The following is a 25,061-nucleotide window of genomic DNA, read 5'->3' on the forward strand; positions in this document are numbered from 1 at the left end:
GCCTATAGACTGGATGCTTTTGACATGCGCTGTCAACGCAAAATCCTTAAACGCCGCCCGTACAGTGGTTTGGACATCTGCAGCGAATGGATAAAGATCGCATCCCCAAGAGGCTCTACCTCTGGAAGCCAACCCATGGGAGACGCAAACCTGGTCGTCCAAAGACATCGTGGAGAGACGTCATCCACAGAGACATCTCAAGGCTGGACCTAGGATGGACTGTAAAGGAGGCTGACGTCACCATGCAGCTATGGATCGTAGGACTTGGAAGCATTTCTTGAGCCAGGCAGCAGGTGCAGAAATGCATGACGCTGACTGGTAGGTAGGTAGGTATACCAGTGCGAAATTACAACATATTGTTTATGGAGCAGTGTGATACATATAACCATGCAACTCGCAAAAGCAAAATCGGAATCAACTAAATTTTTGGGAATAAGCTTTTTTCGTGGATATCTATTGAAAAATGTCATAAAAAGAGGATGTTACATGCATGTAGGATCACGAAATACTCCTTTATAGGACACATACAAAATTAAATTGTTTCATGTGACTCGCATCTGCCTCCCTCCTCACTTTCTGGGATCAGTTAATTTTTTTCTTCCAATTTTTACATTAAATTTCAGTTTTAATTTTAAGGCTGATATTACAAGATAATTAGTCAGCATGAATCACTTTCAAGTGCTTGTGGCACTTTCAAGGGGCCAGGGCCTATCCCTCATAATTTATTTATTTATTTTTATTTGGCACTAATTGACAACAATACAGAAAATAATAAATATCACAAAAGAAACACACAACCAAGTCAATGAGCCAGGATAACCCATAAATTAGGCTAAATACCTTTCCAATGGTGTCCTGGGAATGGGGTCCATAAATGAAAAGGTGCGTGCAAAAAGGTGATGAAAACACAGAGCCACAAAGGAGGGGACAAAAGTAATCTTGCCAGGGAGATGGTCCATACAATCATCCCCCCTCCAATGTTCACGCCTGAATATGGGTTTCTGACCAAATTAACTCATAATTATGTGCCGGCCATTTTAGCCCCGACAGTGCACACTTCCCCCCCCCCCTTCGTGCGCATTCATTCCACTTTTGCACCATATTTCATCAGTTAAGCTTCAAAATAGCTATAAATTCTGTCGCCAAAATGTGTTGCATTCACTATAGGTCTACTTTAAGAATTTTTTCCACCCCCACCCCCAATGTCAAAAAGAAATCTACGCCACTGGGGGCACCAATTTTGTTTCTTGCCCCGCCGCTACCAACCCTAGTTACGCCACTAGTTTTGGGCACCTTTTCATTATTATGCCCGGCTAAAAAGATGTATAAGAAAACATTAATTAGGAACACTTCCAAATGTGTAGAATTTCCTGTTTGCTCTGCTCGCAGTTGTGACAAGACAAGTTAAGGTTTTAAATTTTGGTTCCTCAAAATCTTGCATGGGTAAAGGGGGGGGGGGGGTGTTTTTGGCACATCATAAGGGGAGGGCAACGATTTTTTGGCACGGGGACATGAAATTAATATTTTCTTTTATGTGGCCTTTAATATAAAGGTATTAAAAATTAACCCAAATCATATAAGTAAATAAAAATTCATATTATTCGGCCGCGAATAATTGTTTCCTTCACATATTTTTTTTGACGTTGCATTTTGACTAACACTGACTATTGAGGTGTAAAATAAGTTGAGGACGGTGTGGGAATGGACCGTACGAATCAGGGTACGAATCTCGTCAATAGAGCAATTTAGACGACGGGCTGCAATTATCTTGAACTACGCAGCAGAAAAAAATGCCTGTTTTTATTCACTATTTATTGGTTTGTTTTAGCTATTTTTCACGATCGTTAGCGCAAATTTTCTGGTCATAGTAGATGGGCAGTCAAGTGGCAATTTTGGACATATCAACTAATGTATATACACCTTCCTTGGCGTTGTGATTGTAAGTACAAATAATATTATCTACTATAGCCTAGGGGCTAACGTCTAGGTTCATTCTAGTCCGAATAATCAGACCCAGAACATATTAATTTCTGACATGATCCTGTTCTGGGTCTGAACTGTTTCTATTCGAAATCTTGATGGCAAAGTGGACAAAAGAAGCACATGGTCCTACTTCACAGTTTTTTAATGGTTTTAATCCCTTATTCATGTTGCGTGAATCACTCTATTGTGGACCATCCTTTTGATACTTGAGTATTTGGACAAGCGGAACAGTTTTGACAGACCCTTTGTCTACCTCTCTGTAATTGTAAACAAACGAGGATCGAGGTCGAAATCGTCCTCCTCGCCGAATAGGAAAGTCAGCGTAATAGTACGGCACTGGGTTCATTCATATATTTTCATGACTAAATTAGGGGTACTTTCATGACTAAACGGTTGTTTATGTTTATGTTTTTTCTCACATTTTGTGATTCTTATTTCAATCAAAACAATAACAAAAAATTACAAATGCATTATTAAAAAACATGATTTTCCTTGGATTTTCCCTACCCGGCCATTTCACATCCAGGCTCTCAACCAATCAAGCGCGCTGTTACATAGCGTGTATGTCGTATGAATTAGGGGTTCATTCATAGAATTGAATTTGAGGGCATGATCGATTGTTTATGCCCGAGGCGGAGCTTCATTTGGTACCAAATGAAGGAGAACTTTCCAGGCTTTAAAATGAATGCAAATTTGATAGTATTAAAACAGATTAAAGTTGTTTACTTTTACAAATAAGTCATTTTTTACTTCAAAACGAAACAATACCACCCTATTGGGAACACCAGTTCACGACACATGGCCAAAGGCAACATTCTGCCTGCTGTTATTTTCCTCCACAACTAAAAATACCATCATTGTAGACTACCTTATCCTTTTAAAAAGTTTTTCCATCGCTAATTGTGAGAAAACGTTTCCTTACTCAGTCCATCGTGTTGGACACGCGCGATTCGTGCGAACATCACATACATCGCTCGCGCTTTGTGTAAATAGCTCATTGCATACCATTTGATCTTTTTCTCCCCTGGAGAACCATGCACAAAGGTCATATGTCATAGTGAATAATACAAAACCAGAACTAACAAATGCTTTCCGATTTTTCATGACAGGGCTTATATATGTCAACTACAAGAATACTCAGTATAGGTTCTTAGTGCTGATCCAGATATGCTTTTATCAACACTTGATGAGAAGTGACGGCTATTGGCAACCGACGTATCTTGGAGTTGCTAGTTGTTTTTCATCCAAGGGATTTTTTGAACCCTCTTCCAGAAACTCATCGAAAATGTGAGGTAATTGGTACTGTCCTTCATCTCTATTCATGGTGGTGGGGCTGGCGCCCTTCTTTCTTGTTTCCATAGCCTTTTTAATCCAACAACAAAATATAATATGATCATGGTAATGTAAACCCCTGCATATGGGCACTACTAGTCATCTAACAGCATTTCTGATTGGTTGATAATTTGAAATGCTCATTTCAATTGCCAATTATGACTAAGCTTTAAACTATTTATGGTCAAACTTGCATTTGCAGATGATCTTATTAATTCCCTCCTTGTTTGGTTCCAAAATTAGACACTTTATCATTTTGGCCAATCGACATGTAGTTCTCATGGGGTTAATATAATCTTGCTAGTGACGTTGCTGCCAAAGGATACCAACAATGTTACAACCATTCAGATGTACAATTTGTGACGCTAGCTTTGAATCTTTTGACAAACGTTCACGTCATACACGTAGGCATCAGATGAAGTATAGCAAACTACGCTGCAAGAAGAAGGATTCTAATTACTTACTATGCCTACAGAATTTGGAAATCTTACTGTGTACCAATGGTTTGTACAGTCAGTGTAAGTACTGTGCTAAATACTTTGAGAATAGTTATCACAAAACACACATCGAAACTCACTCCAAAGAGAAACCTTATCAGTGTAAATACTGTGCTAAATTATTCAGAAAGAAGAGTAATCTCACAAGTCATATCCGAACTCACGCCAAGGCTTATCAGTGTGAATATTGTCAGAAATGCTTTGGCCAGAAAAATAATCTCATAAGTCACATCCGATCTCACATCACAGTGAAACCTTATCAGTGCGAATATTGTAACAAATGCTTTATGCAAAACAGTTCTCTGAAAATGCACGTCAGAACTCACACCAAAGGGATACCTTACCAATGTGAGTATTGCCAGAGGTGCTTTGCAGTGAGCAGTGATTTGGCAAGACACGTCCGAACTCACGCCAAACAGAGACACTATCAGTGTGTGTACTGTCATAAGGGATTTAGTCAAACCAGTGCTCTAAAAATGCACATCAGAACTCACACTAAGGCGATGCCCTATCAGTGTGCATATTGCATGAAATGTTTTGCTCAGAAAACTAACCTTGCAAGTCACATCCGAACTCACACCAAAGAGAAACCGTATCAGTGTGAATATTGTAATAAATGTTTTACACAGAAAAGTTCTCTGAAAATGCACATCAGAACTCACACCAAAGAAAAGCCATATCAGTGTGAGTATTGTCACACATATTTTACCCAGAACAGTGCTCTGAAAACGCACATCAGAACGCACACTAAAGAGAAACCCTATCAGTGTGAATATTGTCAGAAATGCTTCCCTCGAGGGGTCATCTCAGAAGACACATTACAACTCACTTTAAAGATATTAAAATCCACATCAAAGAAAAGACTTATCAGTGTGAATATTGTCAGAAATATTTTGAACGGAACAGTAATCTGACAAGACACATCAGAACTCATACTAAAGAAGAATCTCATCAATGTGAGCATTGTCTGAAATGCTTTGGTCGGAGTGATGATCTGAAAAGACACATGAGAACTCACACCAAAGAGAAACCCTATCAGTGTGAGTATTGTGGCAAATGCTTTGCACACAACAGTGATCTCACAAGACACCTCAGGATCCACACCAAAGAGAAACCCTATCAGTGTGAGTATTGTCAGAAATGTTTCAGTCGGAATGATGATATGAAAGTACACACCAGAACTCACCAAAGAGAAACCCTGTTAATGACGGCCCTGACTGATCCTGGCTCTATCTCGTAAAGTTATGTCTAGCATGCATCTTTCCATGGCTCACTGTGTTGTGATGAGTTTTTGTTCCAGATCTGTAGTTGTTGACCAGGTTTCAACACAGTAAGCAAACACAAAAAGGTTATATGAATAAAGGTCATGAAAACATATTTAAACTTTATTGTGAAAAAAACCCACTATTATACATTAATATTTTCAATTTTGTCCAGTTTTGACCTAAAAATGAAATTTATGGGGAATTTTTTGAATGATTTATGCATCATGGGAAGTATATGAATTTATTGATGGTGGTTTGGATCTAAAAAGTCAATCACATTTTACTGTGATCTACATGTCTGGTTTTATACGATCTCTTGATTTTCACAAGTAGGCATAAAATACATGTTTTTAGTGATTTGGGAGCATTTTGGCCCAATAGTAATTTCTTCAATTACAAAAGTTTGTATTACACTTTATATTAGGCAAAAAAAATGTATCGCTTGCCCTCCACCGACTGACCGACCCAAAATTGGCAAAAATCAGAGTCAGTCTTTTTTAGATTTTTAACTATTTTTTAAAGATTTTTAACAGGTTTTTATTACTTTTTCTGTGCCTAATTTTCATTTCAAAGCTATAATACATTTCATAATTACTGTCCATTCCTGCATCCATTTTTCCAATAAACTGTGCATCTTATGCCTGTAAGTTTTTAATCACCCCATAGGCGGCGGAACCAGGGGGCAGGGGGGCCAGTGACCCCTCCACTTTTTTGACCGGGGGGCATGGCCCTCCACTTTTAACCCATAATGTGCTGTGTGTAACATGTCTGGGTGAACATAAATAATCAAATCTCTATTCTAGACCCTTAACATAACATGCTTAAGAAAGTGTAAAAATGATGCACGAAATGGCTTCAATTGGACCTTCATTTTGCACAATTTTCCAGCTCCCCTGTTTTAATACACAGTGTGTAGGCCTATGGATAAACAAATTACCCTTTTCGCTTCTGCTTTGGACACCCAACACTAAAAGCAATAAATTATACAATAATAGTGAAAACTTATCCACAAATGGCTTCAATTTGGGCCTTCATTTGACCCATTTTCAGATTTTTCAAACTAAAATTGTTCACAATAATAGTGCCAGAATGGGCCACCAAATGGCTTCAATTGGGCCTTCAGTTTGCAAACGTTTCTCACTTCTGAGGGGGGCGCATCCAGACACCCCCTTGCTTTCGCCCTTTTTTCTGCTTTGGACACCCGACACTTAATATTTACAGTAATAATTGATACAGTTAATAATAGTGAGAACTTGTCCACGAATTGCTTTTATAGCTTCATTTCACCAATTTTCGGCTTTTTCAAACACAAATTGTACACAATAGTACCAAAATAGTCCATAAAATGGTTTCAATTGGGCGGGCAATTGGGCCTTCATTTTGCAAAAGTTTCTAACTTCTCAGGGGGCACATCCCCCCTCAGACCCCCCCCCCTACGTCGTGCAAGCGCGACGCGATGGCTTCGCGGCCACTATTTCGATTTGTTACATTACCCTGACTGCCCCCCTTTCAAAATCGTTCCGCAGCCCCTGAATCACCCTCTCATGCGTATTGACGGTCTGAAGTATTGATTTATCTTTCCACATGACCAATGCTCATTGCCTAAAAATATGAACATGGTAAATTTTTGGCTCTGAAAGACGACCTTTTTTCCGGTACGCCGTAAGCTCCCAAAGACCCACAACCTCAAAATTCCGAGGGAGCCCCCCCCCCTCCCGGGTTCGGCTAGTGCAAAAGGTCTTTGTAAAATAGTGCACTAGCTATACTATAATTTGATGTCAATTATAGTTTTTCCACAAAGATTCTAATGTTATGATTGGTCTGTTCATTGCACAACGGGAGAGAAAATGATATGCATAGTGCTGGAAATATGGACATTATCACGAAACAGATTTGTGTAATTAATTTTAGTTCAAGTTTGTAAGCTCAACACTGTAAAAACCTTTTTAACACTTCAACACACCAACATGCTCTATAAACATGTTGGTGTGTTAATAATTGTTATGAAAAATACCCTTATGAACACGTTGTATTGTTATTTGTTAATTATAAGCCTCCGGTACTTTTACATAAAAAGTACGGAAATTAACACATTTAAGTGTTAAATAAAAATTCCTTTATAAAAAGGAATGGGCGCCCAATGGAGCTTTAATGTAGTGTGCTAAAATAACCGTCTGGATACTTTTTTTTCTTTAAACAATAATGTAACATTAGCATAGTAAGCAAAGAAAGATTTGGAAATGTAAAGCATATTGCAGTGGGAGAGGTGTAAAATCGTTTGCATGGGATGTAAGAGGATTGGTTTCAAATAAAAAGGAATACAGCCTGGGTTACCATTTCGGTTACTATTGTTAGGAAATGGTAGATCATGTGGGTGGTTGTTGGAGCAGAACCCGGGAGCAGAATTATTTTATTCAGAATACAGGTCTACATATTTAATTCTTATGGAAGACAAGAACAAACAATCTGAAGAAGTGATTAAAAAACAAATCAATACTGAAAGATAGATGAATATCATGCACGTATTGGGGGGGGGGCTTTGGGGCGCCAGCCCCCGGGGTAAAAAATGGGGCGGCAAAAAAAAAAAAAAAAAAAAAGAAGAGGAGAGGAGAAGAGAAGAAGAAAGAAGATCACGCTTATCACCTATCCCGGCCCCCAACTCAACACAAAAATTGACAACCATGTGAGTTACCAAATAGCGCGGAAAAGGGGTAATTTTTTTACCAGTAGCGAGGACCGCGAAATTGGGAAAATAGGGGCCGGGGTATTTAATTTGGACAGTCCACGAAATTTGACCCTGAAATCAGCAAAATAGGGGGTGTTTAATTTGCACTGTCCGCGAAATTTGGATAAAAGGGGTACTTGGGAAAATCCGGTAAATTTATGTCAATATTTAGTGTCACTGAAAAGGGGTGTTGGAAATTGAAAACCACAAAAAAGGGGTTGTTTTTTGGCCAAATTTTTCCTTGATTTTGCATGAAAAAGGGGGGTAAATTTAATGAAAAATCATTGCAAAGGGGTCTTTAAAAGATTTGGTAACTCTCATGGTTGCCAACATTTGTGTTGAGTTGGGGGTGGGGGGTGGGTCACCTAGAAGGGCGGCACATTTTAGTAGGGTGGCGTGTCAGGCAATAATAGGGAGAGAGAGAGCACTATTAGGCCTACAGGGTGGCACATACAAGGAGGGCAGCTTATGGGGCTTGTGAAAAAAAACGCGTGTCAGTCACCCATAAAGGGCGGCACATGGTAAAGTTGTAACCAAGTGAAAAGAGGGGGTGGAAAAGTACAACAAGCCTAATATGCCTATAGGGTGACCTATCACAAAAAGGGCGGCTTGTGATGGGCGGCACATACAAGGAGGGCGGTTTGTAACCATAACAAAAGTATAGGGAGGGAGGAGATAAAAATGCTTGTTGGTCATCTATAGGGCGGCACATCGTGATGACTTGTAACCAGGAGAAAAGAGGGGTGAAAAGGTAGATCACATATGCACTTTTTTGACTATGGGCCTGCACTACAAGGAAGGTGGCTTGTGGGGCAGCACACAGAAGTATAGGGGATTTGGGGGCGGCACATACAAGGAAGGCGGCTATACACATATAGGGCTACACATGTTGGCTTGTAACCAAGAGAAAGGGGCGGCGGAAAAGCACAACAGGCGTTATAAATATAGGTGAAGGAGGGCGGCTTGTGAGGCGGCACATACAAGGAGGGCGACTTTGTAACAGGACAAAAGTAGAGGGAGCCGGAGGGAGGAGAGAAAAACGCTTGTCAGCCACATATAAATCGAGGGTTGGCAAACAGAAGGCCTTAACTCACTTTTGGCCATTTTGAGATTTTGGTACCAAAATAATCTGTAATACCACATTCTTAAAATCATAAAGCCTTAAGGGGTGGGGTATGAACGTTTGGACAGTATTTATTTTCGTACATATCGAATTGCATTCTGAATACGAAGAATGTCCTTCTGATATCAAATAATTTTGATTTTTTGAAATTCGATATGTAATACACATTTTATGGCAAATCATTAAAAATTGATATTTTTGATATTTAACAGTACTTGAAGTAAACTTTATAAATCTGATGATTTATACTTAAAGTGTATGTAGGTGGGATGAAAAGCCGACGATCAATTTAAAATTTTGACCTTTCGTATTGAAGATATGGATTTTTTTCCCAAAACTAAAAAAAAAAAATTAGGTCTTTTGGGAAAAAAATCCATATCTTCAATATGAAAGGTCAAAATTTTCAATTGACCGTCTGCTTTTCCTCCTTGCTACATACACTTTAAGAACTAGTGCACCTGCAGCTGTGAGAGCCCTGATGCTGTGTGAGAGCACTGGCATGATAGCGATACTGTTTGATGACCTAAGACCTCGGTGTAATTTCTTTCATGCTCCCCTCATACGAAGGATTCCACCCAATAGGGCAAAGTTTAAATTTAGCCCCTACATGACCTTTGACCTCGGTTGACCTCAATTTTGTTTTGGGCATATATTCCCTTCGTATCAAGGATTCCACCCACCAAGTTTGAGCCCGATAGGACAAAATTTGAAATCCATGACCTTTGACCTTTGACCTCGGATGACCTCCATATGATGTTTTTCATGCTCCTCTCATACGAAGGATTCCACACACCAAGTTTGAGCCCGATCGGACAAAGTTTGAAATTTGACCCCTCCGTAATGACCTTTGACCTTGGTTGACCTCGATTTTATTTTGCGCATATATTCCCCTCCTATCAAGGAATCTATCCACCAAGTTTGGGCCCGATCGGACAAAATTTGAAATCCATGACCTTTGACCTTGACCTCCGATGACCTTCAAAACTACCCGATAAACAGCGCCCGCCCGGTACCCATCTATGTCCGAAATATTGGAACGATGCATCGAAGCGCGGCGAAACGCATTGCCGGACAGACACACAGAGCTCATTATTTTATTAGTACTAGTGCACCTGCTGCTGTAATAGCCCTGTAGCTATAATAAGGGCACCATCTGCATGATAGAGATACTTTTTGACCCCAGATGATGATAGAGATACTTTTTGACCCCAGATGACCTTTGAACTCAGATGATGAAGTTTGAGCCCGATTAGACAAAGTTTGAAATCCATGACCTTTGACCTTTGACCTTGGATGACCTCCATATAATGTTTTTCATGCTCCCCTCATACCAAGGATTCCACCCACCAAGTTTGAGCCCGATCGGGCAAAGTTTGAAATTTGACCCTCCATAATGACCTTTGACCTCCGTTGACCTCGATTTTATTTCGGGCATATATTCCCTCGTATCAAGGATCCCACCCACCAAGTTTGAGCCCCATCGGACAAAGTTTGAAATTTGACCCTCCGTAATGACCTTTGACCTCGGTTGACCTCAACTTTATTTCGCGCATATATTCCCTCGTATCAAGGATTCCATCCACCAAATTTGAGCTTGATCGGACAAAGTTTGAAATTTGACCCCTCTGTAATGACCTTTGACCTCGGTTGACCTCGATTTTATTTCGGTCATATATTGCCCTCGTATCAAGGATCCCACCCACCAAGTTTGAGCCCGATCGGACAGTCTGAAATTTGACCCCTCCGAAATGACCTTTGACCTCCGTTGACCTCGATTTCATTTCGGGCATATATTCCCCTCGTATCAAGGATCCCACCCACCAAGTTTGAGCCCCATCGGACAAAGTTTGCAATTTGACCCTCCGTAATGACCTTTGACCTCGGTTGACCTCGCTTTTATTTTGGACATATATTTCCGTCCTATCAAGGATCCCACCCACCAAGTTTGGGCCCGATCGGACAAAGTTTGAAATCTGTGACCTTTGACCTTGACCTCCGATGACCTTCAAAACTACCCGGTAAACAGCGCACGCCTGGTACCCATCTATGTCCGAAATATCGGAATGATGCGTCGAAGCGCGGAGAAACGCATTGCCATCGAACACACAGAGCTCATTATTTTCTTAATGCTAGTGCACCTGTAGCTTTGCAGCAATGCATTCTGGGTAGACATTACAGTGCATTTCAAATTGGGCAAACAGCCAAAAGCTGAATGAAACTTGTCCAGAGTTGCCCATTACACATCTTTGTATCCACTTGCTGCTGCTTTTGCTATGCAGTTGGGGTATTTTCCCCCCTAGATGACCTTTGACCTCGAGGGGGCCCTTCGAAAACCACCCGGTTAACTTGCTTTTCCCGTCACCTATCCATATCCGACATTTCGGCTCGTGATGCGTCGAAGCGCGGCGGAACGCATAGCCGGACAGACAGACAGATAGATAGATACACAGATAGACAGATAGAGACCGCTTATTATTTTATTAGTATAGATAGATATATCAATAGATTTATATAATTTACTTCGAGGACTGTTATATATCAAAAATGTGAAAAATATTAAATTTTTATAATTTGTCATAAAATTTGTATTATATTGTGATTTTCAAAAAATGAAAATTATTTGATATCAAAAAGACATGCTTCGTATTCAGAATGCAATTCGATAGGTCTGAGGTGCTCTCATGTCCCACAAAAAATACTGTCGAAACGCAATAAACGCTCATTTTAGATCCCTTAACTCAATTCAACTTCCTATTACATCTATAGCACAATAATACTTGGTCACATCTCAATGCAAAATATTATTTGTCTCCAAAAGGCACTTTTTGAGTTAAGGCCTCTGTTTGTCAACCCTCAAAATGGCAGCACGTCGTAACTATGGGCTGACACCACTGGCGTAACTAGGGGGGGGGGGGGGGGCAACGTGTCCCGGGCGCCACCCTTAGGGGCGCCAAATTGACCACTTCAGCATCGATTCTGCATGCGCCTGCAAGCGTTGAAAGTCAAAATTTTCGCAAGGGGGGGGCATTATGTATCCTTACCCCTGGGCGTCACCACCCCTAGCTACGCCACTCCCCGCGTCATTCTTGGGTGGGGGTAGGGGCGCCAATTTTTTTTCTTGCCCCGGGCGCTACAAACGCTAGTTACGCCACTGGCCTACACTGTGACACATAGAAGGAGGATGGCTTGTGGGCGGCACTACATAAAAGTAAGGTGGCTTATGGGGCGGCACATATAAGGAAGATGGCTTATAACCATGCAGGAATAAAGCAGATGGAGGAGAGAAAACCGCATTTATGGTGGCTTAAAACAGTGGCGTAACGATAGCTAACGATGGGGGCAGAGGCACGTCCCTTAGGGAGCGCCGAATTGTATTCAACATCGATTCTGCGCCCCTCCTAGCCATGAAAGTCAAAATTCGCACGCATTTGAGCACAAGTTTATTTGAGAGATCAATTTACGATATTCAACTTCATTATAACCAAAATTAATCAGTGATAAGTCCTATTTGTGCAAATCTTCGCGCGCTCCGCGAGCACTTGTTTCAAGGATTGGGGAGGGGCGCCATTATGTATCCTTAACCTTGGGCGCCACAACAACTAGCTACGCCACTGACTTTCAACTAGCAATGAGAGAAGAGGGGAGAAGGAGAGGAAAATCAACGCCATGACCATTGCGTATAACTAAGGGAGTCAGCGGGGAACTTGCCGCCCTGCGTTGGATTCAGCGCCTAGCCCGCGTCCAAGCAGTGAAAATCTAAATTTCAACAAAACTAATCATTATGAAAGATTGTTTTACGGCCCGCAAAATTCAGAGCGTCAGCAGAAAAACCCGAATAAACTCATGATCAGATACAGTACCCCCTCGATGGATTTTGAGCTCCTACCAAGCAGTAAATATCTAAATTTTTGCGCGTTTCGCGCGAATTTCAACAAAACTAATTATTTTGCTTGTCATTAAAACTAAGGGAGTATATGAAAGACAATTTTTCCAAAGGCAATATTTTCAGAGGGTAAGAAAAACTGGGGGTTTAAACCCCCCAATATATTGATAGGGGATGGGGCATACAATCACCCCCATGTTGACACCTGTATGTGGGTTTCTGACCAAATTAACCTTATTTGGTCATATAAACCTAAAAAGTGCCCATTTTGCGAATTTATTCCACTTTTGTACCATACTTCACCAGTTTAGCTTCAATATAATGGTAAATTTTCTCGCGCTTCGAGCGCATTTGTACCATAAACTGATTTTTTCACTGAAAGGCGCTGGATTCACTGCGTATTCTCTGCGTATGGATAAACAAGTGAAAATGATGCACTAAAATGGCTTCAATTTAAAACTTCATTTGGCAAAATTTTAAAACTTCTGATGGGGGGCATCACTCCTCAGACAACCAACCCACTGTGAATGAATAAACAAGTGAAAAAGATGCACCAAAATCATCGATTCGGATCTTCATTTGGCAAAATTGTCCAACTTCTAAGGGGGAACATCCCCGCTCAGACACCCCCTGCTTATGGATAAACAACTAAAAAATGATGCACCAAATGGCTTCAATTTGGACCTTCATTTAGCAAAAGTTTTCCAACTTAGTCAGACATGTCAGACACCCTCTGCATATGGTTAACAAGTGAAAAATTATGCACCAGATGGCTTCATTTTGGACCTTCATTTGGCAAAATCGTACAATTTCGCAGAGGGGAACATCCCCCTCCATGCGTGTGGTTAAACAAGTGAAAATGATGGCCCAGATGGCTTCAATTTGGAACTTCATTTGGCAAAATTGCCCAATTTCGGAGGGGGGGGGATATTCCCCTCAGACACTCCCCTGCTTATGGATAAACAACTTAAAAATGATACACCAAAATGGCTTCAATTTGGACCTTCATTTAGCAAAATTTTCCATTTCGGAGGAGGGGAATATTCCCCTACACCCCTCCAGCTTATGGATAAAGAAGTAAAAAGTGATGCACCAAAGTCACATAGTTTCACTTTGGACCTTCATTTGGCAAAATTTTATGGGGGAGGGGCATCCCTCAGACACCCCTTGCGTATGGATAAACAAGTGAAAAATGATACACAAAATGGCTTCGATTTGGACCATCATTTACCAAAAATGTCCAACCTCTGAGCAGACATCTTCCTATGGATAAACAAGTGCCCTTTTTCTTCTCTTTTGAACACAGCGAACAAAAAAATCAGGGTTTTTACGTTTTTTTGGTCAAAAAAGGTCCAAATTTTGGGGAAAAAGACCACTTGTCACAAAATCGCCCCCCTTGGAAAAAAAGTCCAATTTTTCAAAATCAGCACCCCCCAAAAGAAAATCCTGCGTACGGGCCTGCACTATAATATATAGTGTCAAAATCGTCCACCAAATGGCTTCAATCGGGCTTTTATTTTGCAATTTTGTTCCAAATTCTTAGGGGGTAACATTCCCCCAGACTTCCCAAATGATCGGGTGCGTGTGTCGGGGGAGAGGGAGGGCGCCTTCCTGTATTTTTTCTCCGGGGCGGCGCAAACCATCTCAGCCCCCGGGGTAAGGGCCTTCTAGATACGCCACTGATTCGCGATTCCTTTTTCCGATGACGGCACCAACTCTGTACACCCGCGGAGAGATGATGTGTTTTGCGACACCCGACACGGCGGAAGTAATAGTGAGAGATCGAAAGGAAAAATAAGGGGTATTTGGGTGACATGTGATCAGGAAAAAATATGGGGTCCTTCGGTCTACCATAGGACCTACACATCTGTTATGTACGATCTGTGCACTGAATAATCATAGGCTAACCCCGGGGTAGTAAGTCTCAAAATGGTCTGCCAAAAACCGTTTGCCCCCCCCCGAGGTGCCAAAAAGCTCCCAATTTCAATGTGCCAAAAAACATTTGCCCCCACCTTTTGACGTGCCAATCCCCCCTTACACATGCAAGATGTTTGGGAACCAAAATTTAAAACCTTTAAATGTTCCTAACATTTTCCTAAAGCTTTTTAGGGCGTAATAAACAAACGGTGCCAAAAATCATGTGCCCTCTGCCCCCCCCCCCCACATGCCACCTGCTTTGGGTACACAGTTATGATTATTGCACCGGGGGGGGGGGGGGTACTCACGTACAAACGCTATACGGGGATGTGCCGCCCAAATGGGTACTAGGTTTTCCACGAAAAATCTTTAGACATGGGTCTATGTTTTGAAGAAAAAAAATATTAGACATGGGTCTCCTTTTTACATTTTCCATGCTATGTGTGAAAAACATGTCAAGCTCAAATGGGTCCTTATTTTCTGAAAATCCTTAGATATGGGTCCCAATTTTCGGAAAATCCTTAGATATAGGTCCCTATTTTCGGTAAAATTACCCTTGGAAATGGGTAAGGGTTCAAGAGCTCGGGCCGCACACCCTGTCGAAAAATAATCCAAGTACCCCCATCCGGATTGTACCACACCTAACTAAGAACCCTTGCCCTTTTGAACAACTTTCAGTAGTGCCACTGGTTGGCACAAATGTTTTGATGAATACAGTGGAAACTCTTGAATACGAAATTTGTGGGGCCACAAAAGTTAGTTTTTCTTATCAGGATTTTGTCTTATCCATCACGTATTACATATGGATGCAGTGCCAGGGACCTGAAAATCAAGCTTGTCTTATCAGGTTTTAGCTTGTATTTACAACGAGTTTCCACTGTAGCAACTTTTTATGGCTTACTGTATTTTGCGAAACGAAACGAAACGAAATGAAACGAAACGAAACGAAACAGATTTTTAAAGTGTCCCTAAACTAGTTTATGATTTTTATGATTTGTTATTATTCATGTGTTTCAATGACCTAGATTAAATTATTAAGCATTTTAAAGTTAAATTTAATAAATTTACCTTATCCGGGTATTATAGTTGACTCATCTTGCATTAAGTTTTTTTTTATGTTGTTGTTGTTGTTGTTGAGAAACATGTGAACATAGATGAATGTGAAGAACTATCCGCAGGAAAATCTCATGAATTGCAAGAAACACAACCGCGGGATATAAACCTTGTACACTCTGACTGCAATGGCCTACACTATGGTGCAATGAGCCCGTTTCGCATTTTTGTAAAATGCGAAACGGACGAATAACTTTTTGCATTAAAATATTTTGGGTAATTTCTTTGCATAATATCATGTATCTTGACAACACGCATTCATGTGATAAAGATCAAAGGTCACATCCCCATACTTTGGGTGCAATGAGCCCCAAACCACTTTTTAATATGAAATCATATATCTCATTAGGCAATAAAAAATATTTTTTAATCATTGATAGCTCAAGAAGTTGACCTTGACAACCAATGTATGCATGCAAAATTTTAACTTGTTCGTGTTTATACTTTGGGTGCAATGAGCCCGTTTCGCATTTTTGTAAAATGCGAAACGGACAAATAACTTTTTGCACTAAAATATTTTGGGTAATTTCTTTGCATAATATCATGTATCTTGACAACACGCATTCATGTGATAAAGATCAAAGGTCATAACCCCATACTTTGGGTGCAATGAGCCCCAAACCACTTTTTAATATGAAATCATATATCTCATTAGGCAATAAAAAATTATTTTTGAATCATTGATAGCTCAAGAAGTTGACCTTGACAAGAAATGTATGCATGCAAAATTTGAACTTGTTCGTGTTTATAGGCCTACTTTGGATGCAATGAGCCCGTTTCGCATTTTTGTAAAATGCGAAACGGACAAATAACTTTTTGCACTAAAATATTTTGGGTAATTTCTTTGCATAATATCATGTATCTTGAAAACACGCATTCACGTGATAAAGATCAAAGGTCATATCCCCATACTTTGGGTGCAATGAGCCCGTTTCGCATTTTTGTAAAATGCGAAACGGACGAATAACTTTTTACATGAAAATATTTTGGGCAATTTCTTTGCATAATATCATGTATCTTGACAACACGCATTCGTTTGGTAAAGATCGAAGGTCATATCCCCAAACTTTGGGTGCAATGAGCCTCAAACCACTTTTTAATATGAAATCATATATCTCATTAGCCAATGAGAAAATATTTTTAAATTATTTATAGCTAAAGAAGTTGACATTGACAAGAAATGTATGCATGCAAAATTTGAACTTGTTCGTGTTTATACTTTGGGTGCAATGAGCCCGTTTCGCATTTTTGTAAAATGCGAAACGGACAAATAACTTTTTGCACTAAAATATTTTGGGTAATTTCTTTGCATAATATCATGTATCTTGAAAACGCGCATTCATGTGATAAAGATCAAAGGTCATATCCCCATACTTTGGGTGCAATGAGCCCGTTTCGCATTTTTGTAAAATGCGAAACGGACGAATAACTTTTTACATGAAAATATTTTGGGCAATTTCTTTGCATAATATCATGTATCTTGACAACACGCATTCGTTTGGTAAAGATCGAAGGTCATATCCCCAAACTTTGGGTGCAATGAGCCTCAAACCACTTTTTAATATGAAATCATATATCTCATTAGCCAATGAGAAAATATTTTTAAATTATTTATAGCTAAAGAAGTTGACATTGACAAGAAATGTATGCATGCAAAATTTGAACTTGATAGTGTTTATACTTTGGGTGCAATGAGCCCGTTTCGCATTTTTGTAAAATGCGAAACGGACGAATAACTTTTTACATGAAAATATTTTGGGTAATTTCTTTGCATAATATAATGTATCTTGACAACACGCATTCATGTGATAAAGATCAAAGGTCATAACCCCATACTTTGGGTGCAATGAGCCCCAAACCACTTTTTAATATGAAATCATATATCTCATTGGCCAATGAAAAATTATTTTAAAATTATTTATAGCTAAAGAAGTTGACCTTGACAAGAAATGTATGCATGCAAAATTTGAACTTGCTAGTGTTTATACTTTGGGTGCAATGAGCCCGTTTCGCATTTTTGTAAAATGCGAAGCGGACGAATAACTTTTTACATGAAAATATTTTGGGCAATTTCTTTGCATAATAGGCCTATCATGTATCTTGAGAACACGCATTCGTTTGGTAAAGATCGAAGGTCATATCCCCAAACTTTGGGTGCAATGAGCCTCAAACCACTTTTTAATATGAAATCATATATCTCATTAGCCAATGAGAAAATATTTTTAAATTATTTATAGCTAAAGAAGTTGACATTGACAAGAAATGTATGCATGCAAAATTTGAACTTGATAGTGTTTATACTTTGGGTGCAATGAGCCCGTTTCGCATTTTTGTAAAATGCGAAACGGACGAATAACTTTTTACATGAAAATATTTTGGGTAATTTCTTTGCATAATATAATGTATCTTGACAACACGCATTCATGTGATAAAGATCAAAGGTCATAACCCCATACTTTGGGTGCAATGAGCCCCAAACCACTTTTTAATATGAAATCATATATCTCATTGGCCAATGAAAAATTATTTTAAAATTATTTATAGCTAAAGAAGTTGACCTTGACAAGAAATGTATGCATGCAAAATTTGAACTTGCTAGTGTTTATACTTTGGGTGCAATAAAATGCGAAGCGGACGAATAACTTTTACATGAAAATATTTTGGGCAATTTCTTTGCATAATATCATGTATCTTGAGAACACGCATTCGTTTGGTAAAGATCGAAGGTCATATCCCCAAACTTTGGGTGCAATGAGCCTCAAACCACTTTTTAATATGAAATCATATATCTCATTAGCCAATGAGAAAATATTTTTAAATTATTTATAGCTAAAGAAGTTGACATTGACAAGAAATGTATGCATGCAAAATTTGAACTTGCTAGTGTTTATACTTTGGGTGCAATGAGCCCGTTTCGCATTTTACAAAAATAAATTAGTTCCAATTTTAACAATATTTGACCATTCAAGCTTCAATATGGCCAAATTTTTGCATTTGTAGCCTACTATCATAATAGCCACGGATCCAAAATTCCAAATTATATGCTGATGTGCCTATGAACCTCAATCCTCTATTTCATTAATACCTGTAAAATCAGATAAACACCCTGATTTGGGACAAATCTAAATTAAGTATAAAATGAAAACATTTACCTCCCTCAATGACATGTGACCCAGATACCACATCACTGGAAACAACACTATTAAGAATAATGTTTGTCATACGATAATGGGGGGGTCAAAAAGTTTTGTCTGTCCAAAGAGGGGGGTCAAAAAAGTTAGCGGTCCATCGAGGGGGGGGGGTCAAAAAAGTTTTCTAGCGAAAAATTGGAGGAAGACCAGCCCCCCTACCAAAGTATTAATGAACACTCCCTTACCCAAAATATTTTCATGTAAAAAGTTATTCGTCCGTTTCGCATTTTACAAAAATGCGAAACGGGCTCATGCACCAAAGTATAAACACTAGCAAGTTCAAATTTTGCATGCATACATTTCTTGTCATGAAAATATTTTGGGTAATTTTTTTGCATAATATCATGTATCTTGACAACCCGCATTCCTTTGGTAAAGATCAAAGGTCATATCCCCATACTTTGGGTGCAATGAGCCCCAAACCACTTTTTAATATGAAATCATATATCTCATTGGCCATTGACAAATTATTTTAAAATTATTTATAGCTAAAGAAGTTGACCTTGACAAGAAATGTATGCATGCAAAATTTGAACTTGCTAGTGTTTATACTTTGGGTGCAATGAGCCCGTTTCGCATTTTTGTAAAATGCGAAACGGACGAATAACTTTTTACATGAAAATATTTTGGGCAATTTCTTTGCATAATACCATGTATCTTGAGAACACGCATTCGTTTGGTAAAGATCGAAGGTCATATCCCCAAACTTTGGGTGCAATGAGCCTCAAACCACTTTTTAATATGAAATCATATATCTCATTAGCCAATGAGAAAATATTTTAAATTATTTATAGCTAAAGAAGTTGACATTGACAAGAAATGTATGCATGCAAAATTTGAACTTGCTAGTGTTTATACTTTGGGTGCAATGAGCCCGTTTCGCATTTTTGTAAAATGCGAAGCGGACGAATAACTTTTTACATGAAAATATTTTGGGCAATTTCTTTGCATAATACCATGTATCTTGAGAACACGCATTCGTTTGGTAAAGATCGAAGGTCATATCCCCAAACTTTGGGTGCAATGAGCCTCAAACCACTTTTTAATATGAAATCATATATCTCATTAGCCAATGAGAAAATATTTTTAAATTATTTATAGCTAAAGAAGTTGACATTGACAAGAAATGTATGCATGCAAAATTTGAACTTGCTAGTGTTTATACTTTGGGTGCAATGAGCCCGTTTCGCATTTTACAAAAATGCGAAACGGACGAATAACTTTTTACATGAAAATATTTTGGGTAATTTTTTTGCATAATATCATGTATCTTGACAACCCGCATTCCTTTGGTAAAGATCAAAGGTCATATCCCCATACTTTGGGTGCAATGAGCCCCAAACCACTTTTTAATATGAAATCATATATCTCATTGGCCAATGACAAATTATTTTAAAATTATTTATAGCTATAAAAGAAGGTGACCTTGACAAGAAATGTATGCATGCAAAATTTGAACTTGCTAGTGTTTATACTTTGGGTGCAATGAGCCCGTTTCGCATTTTTGTAAAATGCGAAACGGACGAATAACTTTTTACATGAAAATATTTTGGGTAAGGGAGTGTTCATTAATATACTTTGGTAGGGGGGGCTGGTCTTCCTCCAATTTTTCGCTAGAAAACTTTTTGACCCCCCTCGATGGACCGCTAAACTTTTTGACCCCCTCTTTGGACAGACAAAACTTTTTGACCCCCCCCATTATCGTATGACAAACATTATTCTTAATAGTGTTGTTTCCAGTGATGTGGTATCTGGGTCACATGTCATTGAGGGAGGTAAATGTTTTCATTTTATACTTAATTTAGATTTGTCCCAAATCAGGGTGTTTATCTGATTTTACAGGTATTAATGAAATAGAGGATTGAGGTTCATAGGCACATCAGCATATAATTTGGAATTTTGGATCCGTGGCTATTATGATAGTAGGCTACAAATGCAAAAATTTGGCCATATTGAAGCTTGAATGGTCAAATATTGTTAAAATTGGAACTAATTTATGCAAAAAGCTGAAATGGTCAAATATGAGATTAATTTGGTCACACAAATGTACACAGGTATCAGTTTTGGCCCCCAAAGACCGTGGCACCTGAGGCTGTGTCTGTGCCCACTCTGCCCTATGGTAAAACCCATGGGCCTATGTGTACAAAATAATTTTGCAATAAGAAATAGTAAACTGAAGTGTGCAGTTAATACGTGCAAAGAAATCCAATGACTATATTTGCAATATTTTCTTGATTTAGTTGTATTTTGATCAGATTGGTACATAATCATGTTTGAAGAGATATAAAATTCTATGACCAAAAGTGCCAGTATTTGCTGATCATCTTTAATGTTATATTTATTAATAGATATGTGTGCACTAAGTGCCATCATTTTTTCAAACAAAAGCACTGAAAACCCAAACGTGCCCATGTTAAAAGTGACATAGAGGGTCTCGAAGCGCGCGAAAATGTTGGGGTTTTAAAGCGGAAAACTTTTTTGGCCTCCCTTTCCTACCACCCAAAACTTTTGGTCCCCCCTCTTTAAGGTCCAAAACTTTTGGCCCCCCCCTCCCTTTTACCAGCCCCCCCACCAAAGTATTTCTGAACACTCCCAAATTTCTTTGCATAATATCCTGTATCTTGACAACATGCATTCCTGTGGTAAATATCAAAGGTCATTACCCCATACTTTGGGTGCAATGAGCCCCAAACCACTTTTTAATATGAAATCAAAGGCCCTATATCTCATTAGCCAATGAAAAAATATTTTAGCATTTTACAAAAATGCGAAACGGTCTCATTGCACCCAAAGTATAAACACCAGCAAGTTCAAATTTTGCATGCATACATTTCTTGTCAAGGTCAACTTCTTGAGCTATCAATGAATAAAAAATAATTTTTATTGCCTAATGTAGTAATGAGATAGGGCCTATATGATTTCATATTAAAAAAGTGGTTTGGGGCTCATTGCACCCAAAGTATGGGGTTATGACCTTTGATCTTTATCACATGAATGCGTGTTGTCAAGATACGTGATATTATGCAAAGAAATTACCCAAAATATTTTAATGTAAAAAGTTATTCGTCCGTTTCGCATTTTACAAAAATGCGAAACGGGCTCATTGCACCCAAAGTATAAACACTAGCAAGTTCAAATTTTGCATGCATACATTTCTTGTCAAGGTCAACTTCTTTAGCTATCAATGATTAAAAAATAATTTTTATTGCCTAATGAGATATATGATTTCATATTAAAAAGTGGTTTGGGGCTCATTGTACCCAAAATATGGGGATGTGACCTTTGATCTTTATCACATGAATGTGTGTTGTCAAAGAAACATGATATTATGCAAAGAAATTACCCAAAATATTTTCATGTAAAAGTTATTCGTCCGTTTCGCATTTTACAAAATGCGAAACGGGCTCATGATTGCACCCAAAGTATAAACACTAGCTAGTTCAAATTTTGCATGCATACATTTCTTGTCAAGGTCAACTTCTTTAGCTATCAATGATTAAAAAATAATTTTTTATTGCCTAATGAGATATATGATTTCATATTAAAAAGTGGTTTGAGGCTCATTGCACTCAAAGTTTGGGGATATGACCTTCGATCTTTACCAAAGGAATGCGTGTTGTCAAGATACATGATATTATGCAAAAAAAATACCCAAAATATTTTCATGTAAAAAGTTATTCGTCCGTTTCGCATTTTACAAAAATGCGAAACGGGCTCATTGCACCCAAAGTATAAACACTAGCAAGTTCAAATTTTGCATGCATACATTTCTTGTCAAGATCAACTTCTTTAGCTATAAATAATTTTAAAATAATTTTTCATTGGCCAATGAGATATATGATATCATATTAAAAAGTGGTTTGGGGCTCATTGCACACAAAGTGTGGGGATATGACCTTTGATCTTTACCAAAGGAATGCGTGTTTTCAAGATACATGATATTATGCAAAAAAATTGCCCAAAATATTTTCATGTAAAACGTTATTCGTCCGTTTCGCATTTTACAAAAATGCGAAACGGGCTCATTGCACCCAAAGTAGGCCCTATAAACACTAGCAAGTTCAAATTTTGCATGCGTACATTTCTTGTCAAGATCAACTTCTTTAGCTATAAATAATTTTGAAATATTTTTTCATTGGCTAATGAGATATATGATTTCATATTAAAAAGTGGGTTGGGGCTCATTGCACCCAAAGTATGGGGTTATGACCTTTGATAGTTAGGCTACCACAGGAATGCATGTTGTCAAGATACATGATATTATGCAAAGAAATTACCCAAAATATTTTCATGTAAAAAGTTATTCGTCCGTTTCGCATTTTACAAAAATGCGAAACGGGCTCATTGCACCCAAAGTATAAACACTAGCAAGTTCAAATTTTGCATGCATACATTTCTTGTCAAGATCAACTTCTTTAGCTATAAATAATTTTGAAATATTTTTTCATTGGCTAATGAGATATATGATTTCATATTAAAAAGTGGGTTGGGGCTCATTGCACCCAAAGTATGGGGTTATGACCTTTGATAGTTACCACAGGAATGCGTGTTGTCAAGATACATGATATTATGCAAAGAAATTACCCAAAATATTTTCATGTAAAAAGTTATTCGTCCGTTTCGCATTTTACAAAAATGCGAAACGGGCTCATTGCACCCAAAGTATGGGGTTATGGTTATGACCTTTGATCTTTATCACATGAATGCGTGTTGTCAAGATACATGATATTATGCAAAGAAATTACCCAAAATATTTTAGTGCAAAAAGTTATTTGTCCGTTTCGCATTTTACAAAAATGCGAAACGGGCTCATTGCACCCAAAGTATAAACACAAACAAGTTCAAATTGTGCATGCATACATTTCTTGTCAAGGTCAACTTCTTGAGCTATCAATGATTAAAAAATATTTTTTATTGCCTAATGAGATATATGATTTCATATTAAAAAGTGGTTTGGGGCTCATTGCACCCAAAGTATGGGATGTGACCTTTGATCTTTATCACATGAATGTGTGTTGTCAAGATACATGATATTATGCAAAGAAATTACCCAAAATATTTTAATGCAAAAAGTTATTCGTCTGTTTCGCATTTTACAAAAATGCGAAACGGGCTCATTGCACCATAGTGTAGGCCATTGCAGTCAGAGTGTACAAGGTTTAGGGCCTATATCCCGCGGTTGTGTTTCTTGCAATTCATGAGATTTTCCTGCGGATAGTTCTTCACATTCATCTATGTTCACACGGTTCTCAACAACAACAACAACATAAAAAAAACTTAATGCAAGATGAGTCAACTATAATACCCGGATAAGGTAAATTTATTAAATTTAACTTAAAAATGCTTAATAATTTAATCTAGGTCATTGAAACACATGAATAATAACAAATCATAAAAATCATAAACTAGTTTAGGGACACCTTAAAAATCTGTTTCGTTTCGTTTCGTTTCATTTCGTTTCGTTTCGTTTCGTTTCGCAAAATACAGTAAGCCACTTTTTATCACTAATTTTGCTACTCCTTCTATAACGAGCCATGTGGCTCGGTACCTTTTTTTTTCAAACCGTTGCACCCAATGACCACCTTTAAAACAATAATCAGGTATTCATGACCCTTTCTTTTCTTTTTTCTTATTCCCACCCTAGGAACCCCCTTTTTATTTCCAAAGTCAATTGTAATAATGATTGTTGGACATGCATCGTTTCTATTTCTTACTAGTGTTTTGACATTTTAACTACAATTAAAGGCCAGCATTTTTTTACAGACTAAGGTAAGCTGGTCTGGCTTGTCAGTGATGTTGCGTTACATAGGTCTACATTGTATACCACAGATTTTCCATGGAAATGTGAACCAACCTTGGAGCTATATATTAAACAGACAAAATAATAATTTGCATCCACAAAGGCATGTTGCATGCATATTCTTTGTTTTACTTTATAATATATTACCTTTATACTTTTGAAATTAAAATTGATTTCATGCCGTATTCTGATTTGTACAAGTTATCATGCATATAAAACAGCAGTTTATGGC

The 25,061-nt window shown here is 38.3% G+C and overlaps 1 protein-coding gene across 1 annotated transcript in view; it reads left to right on the forward strand.

The window, feature by feature from the left end:
* The first annotated feature begins 1,766 nt into the window (after positions 1-1,766).
* LOC140140597 (uncharacterized) overlaps positions 1,767-25,061 on the forward strand; it is a 56,331-nt gene continuing 33,036 nt past the window's right edge. The window contains 3 exon segments of the mRNA XM_072162357.1: positions 1,767-1,939; positions 3,093-4,607; positions 4,610-5,049. Coding sequence (XP_072018458.1) covers positions 3,647-4,607; positions 4,610-5,049 — 1,401 coding nt within the window. The 5' untranslated portion in view covers positions 1,767-1,939; positions 3,093-3,646.

Source organism: Amphiura filiformis, chromosome 2, assembly GCF_039555335.1.
Source record: "Amphiura filiformis chromosome 2, Afil_fr2py, whole genome shotgun sequence".
Lineage (NCBI taxonomy): Eukaryota > Metazoa > Echinodermata > Ophiuroidea > Amphilepidida > Amphiuridae > Amphiura > Amphiura filiformis.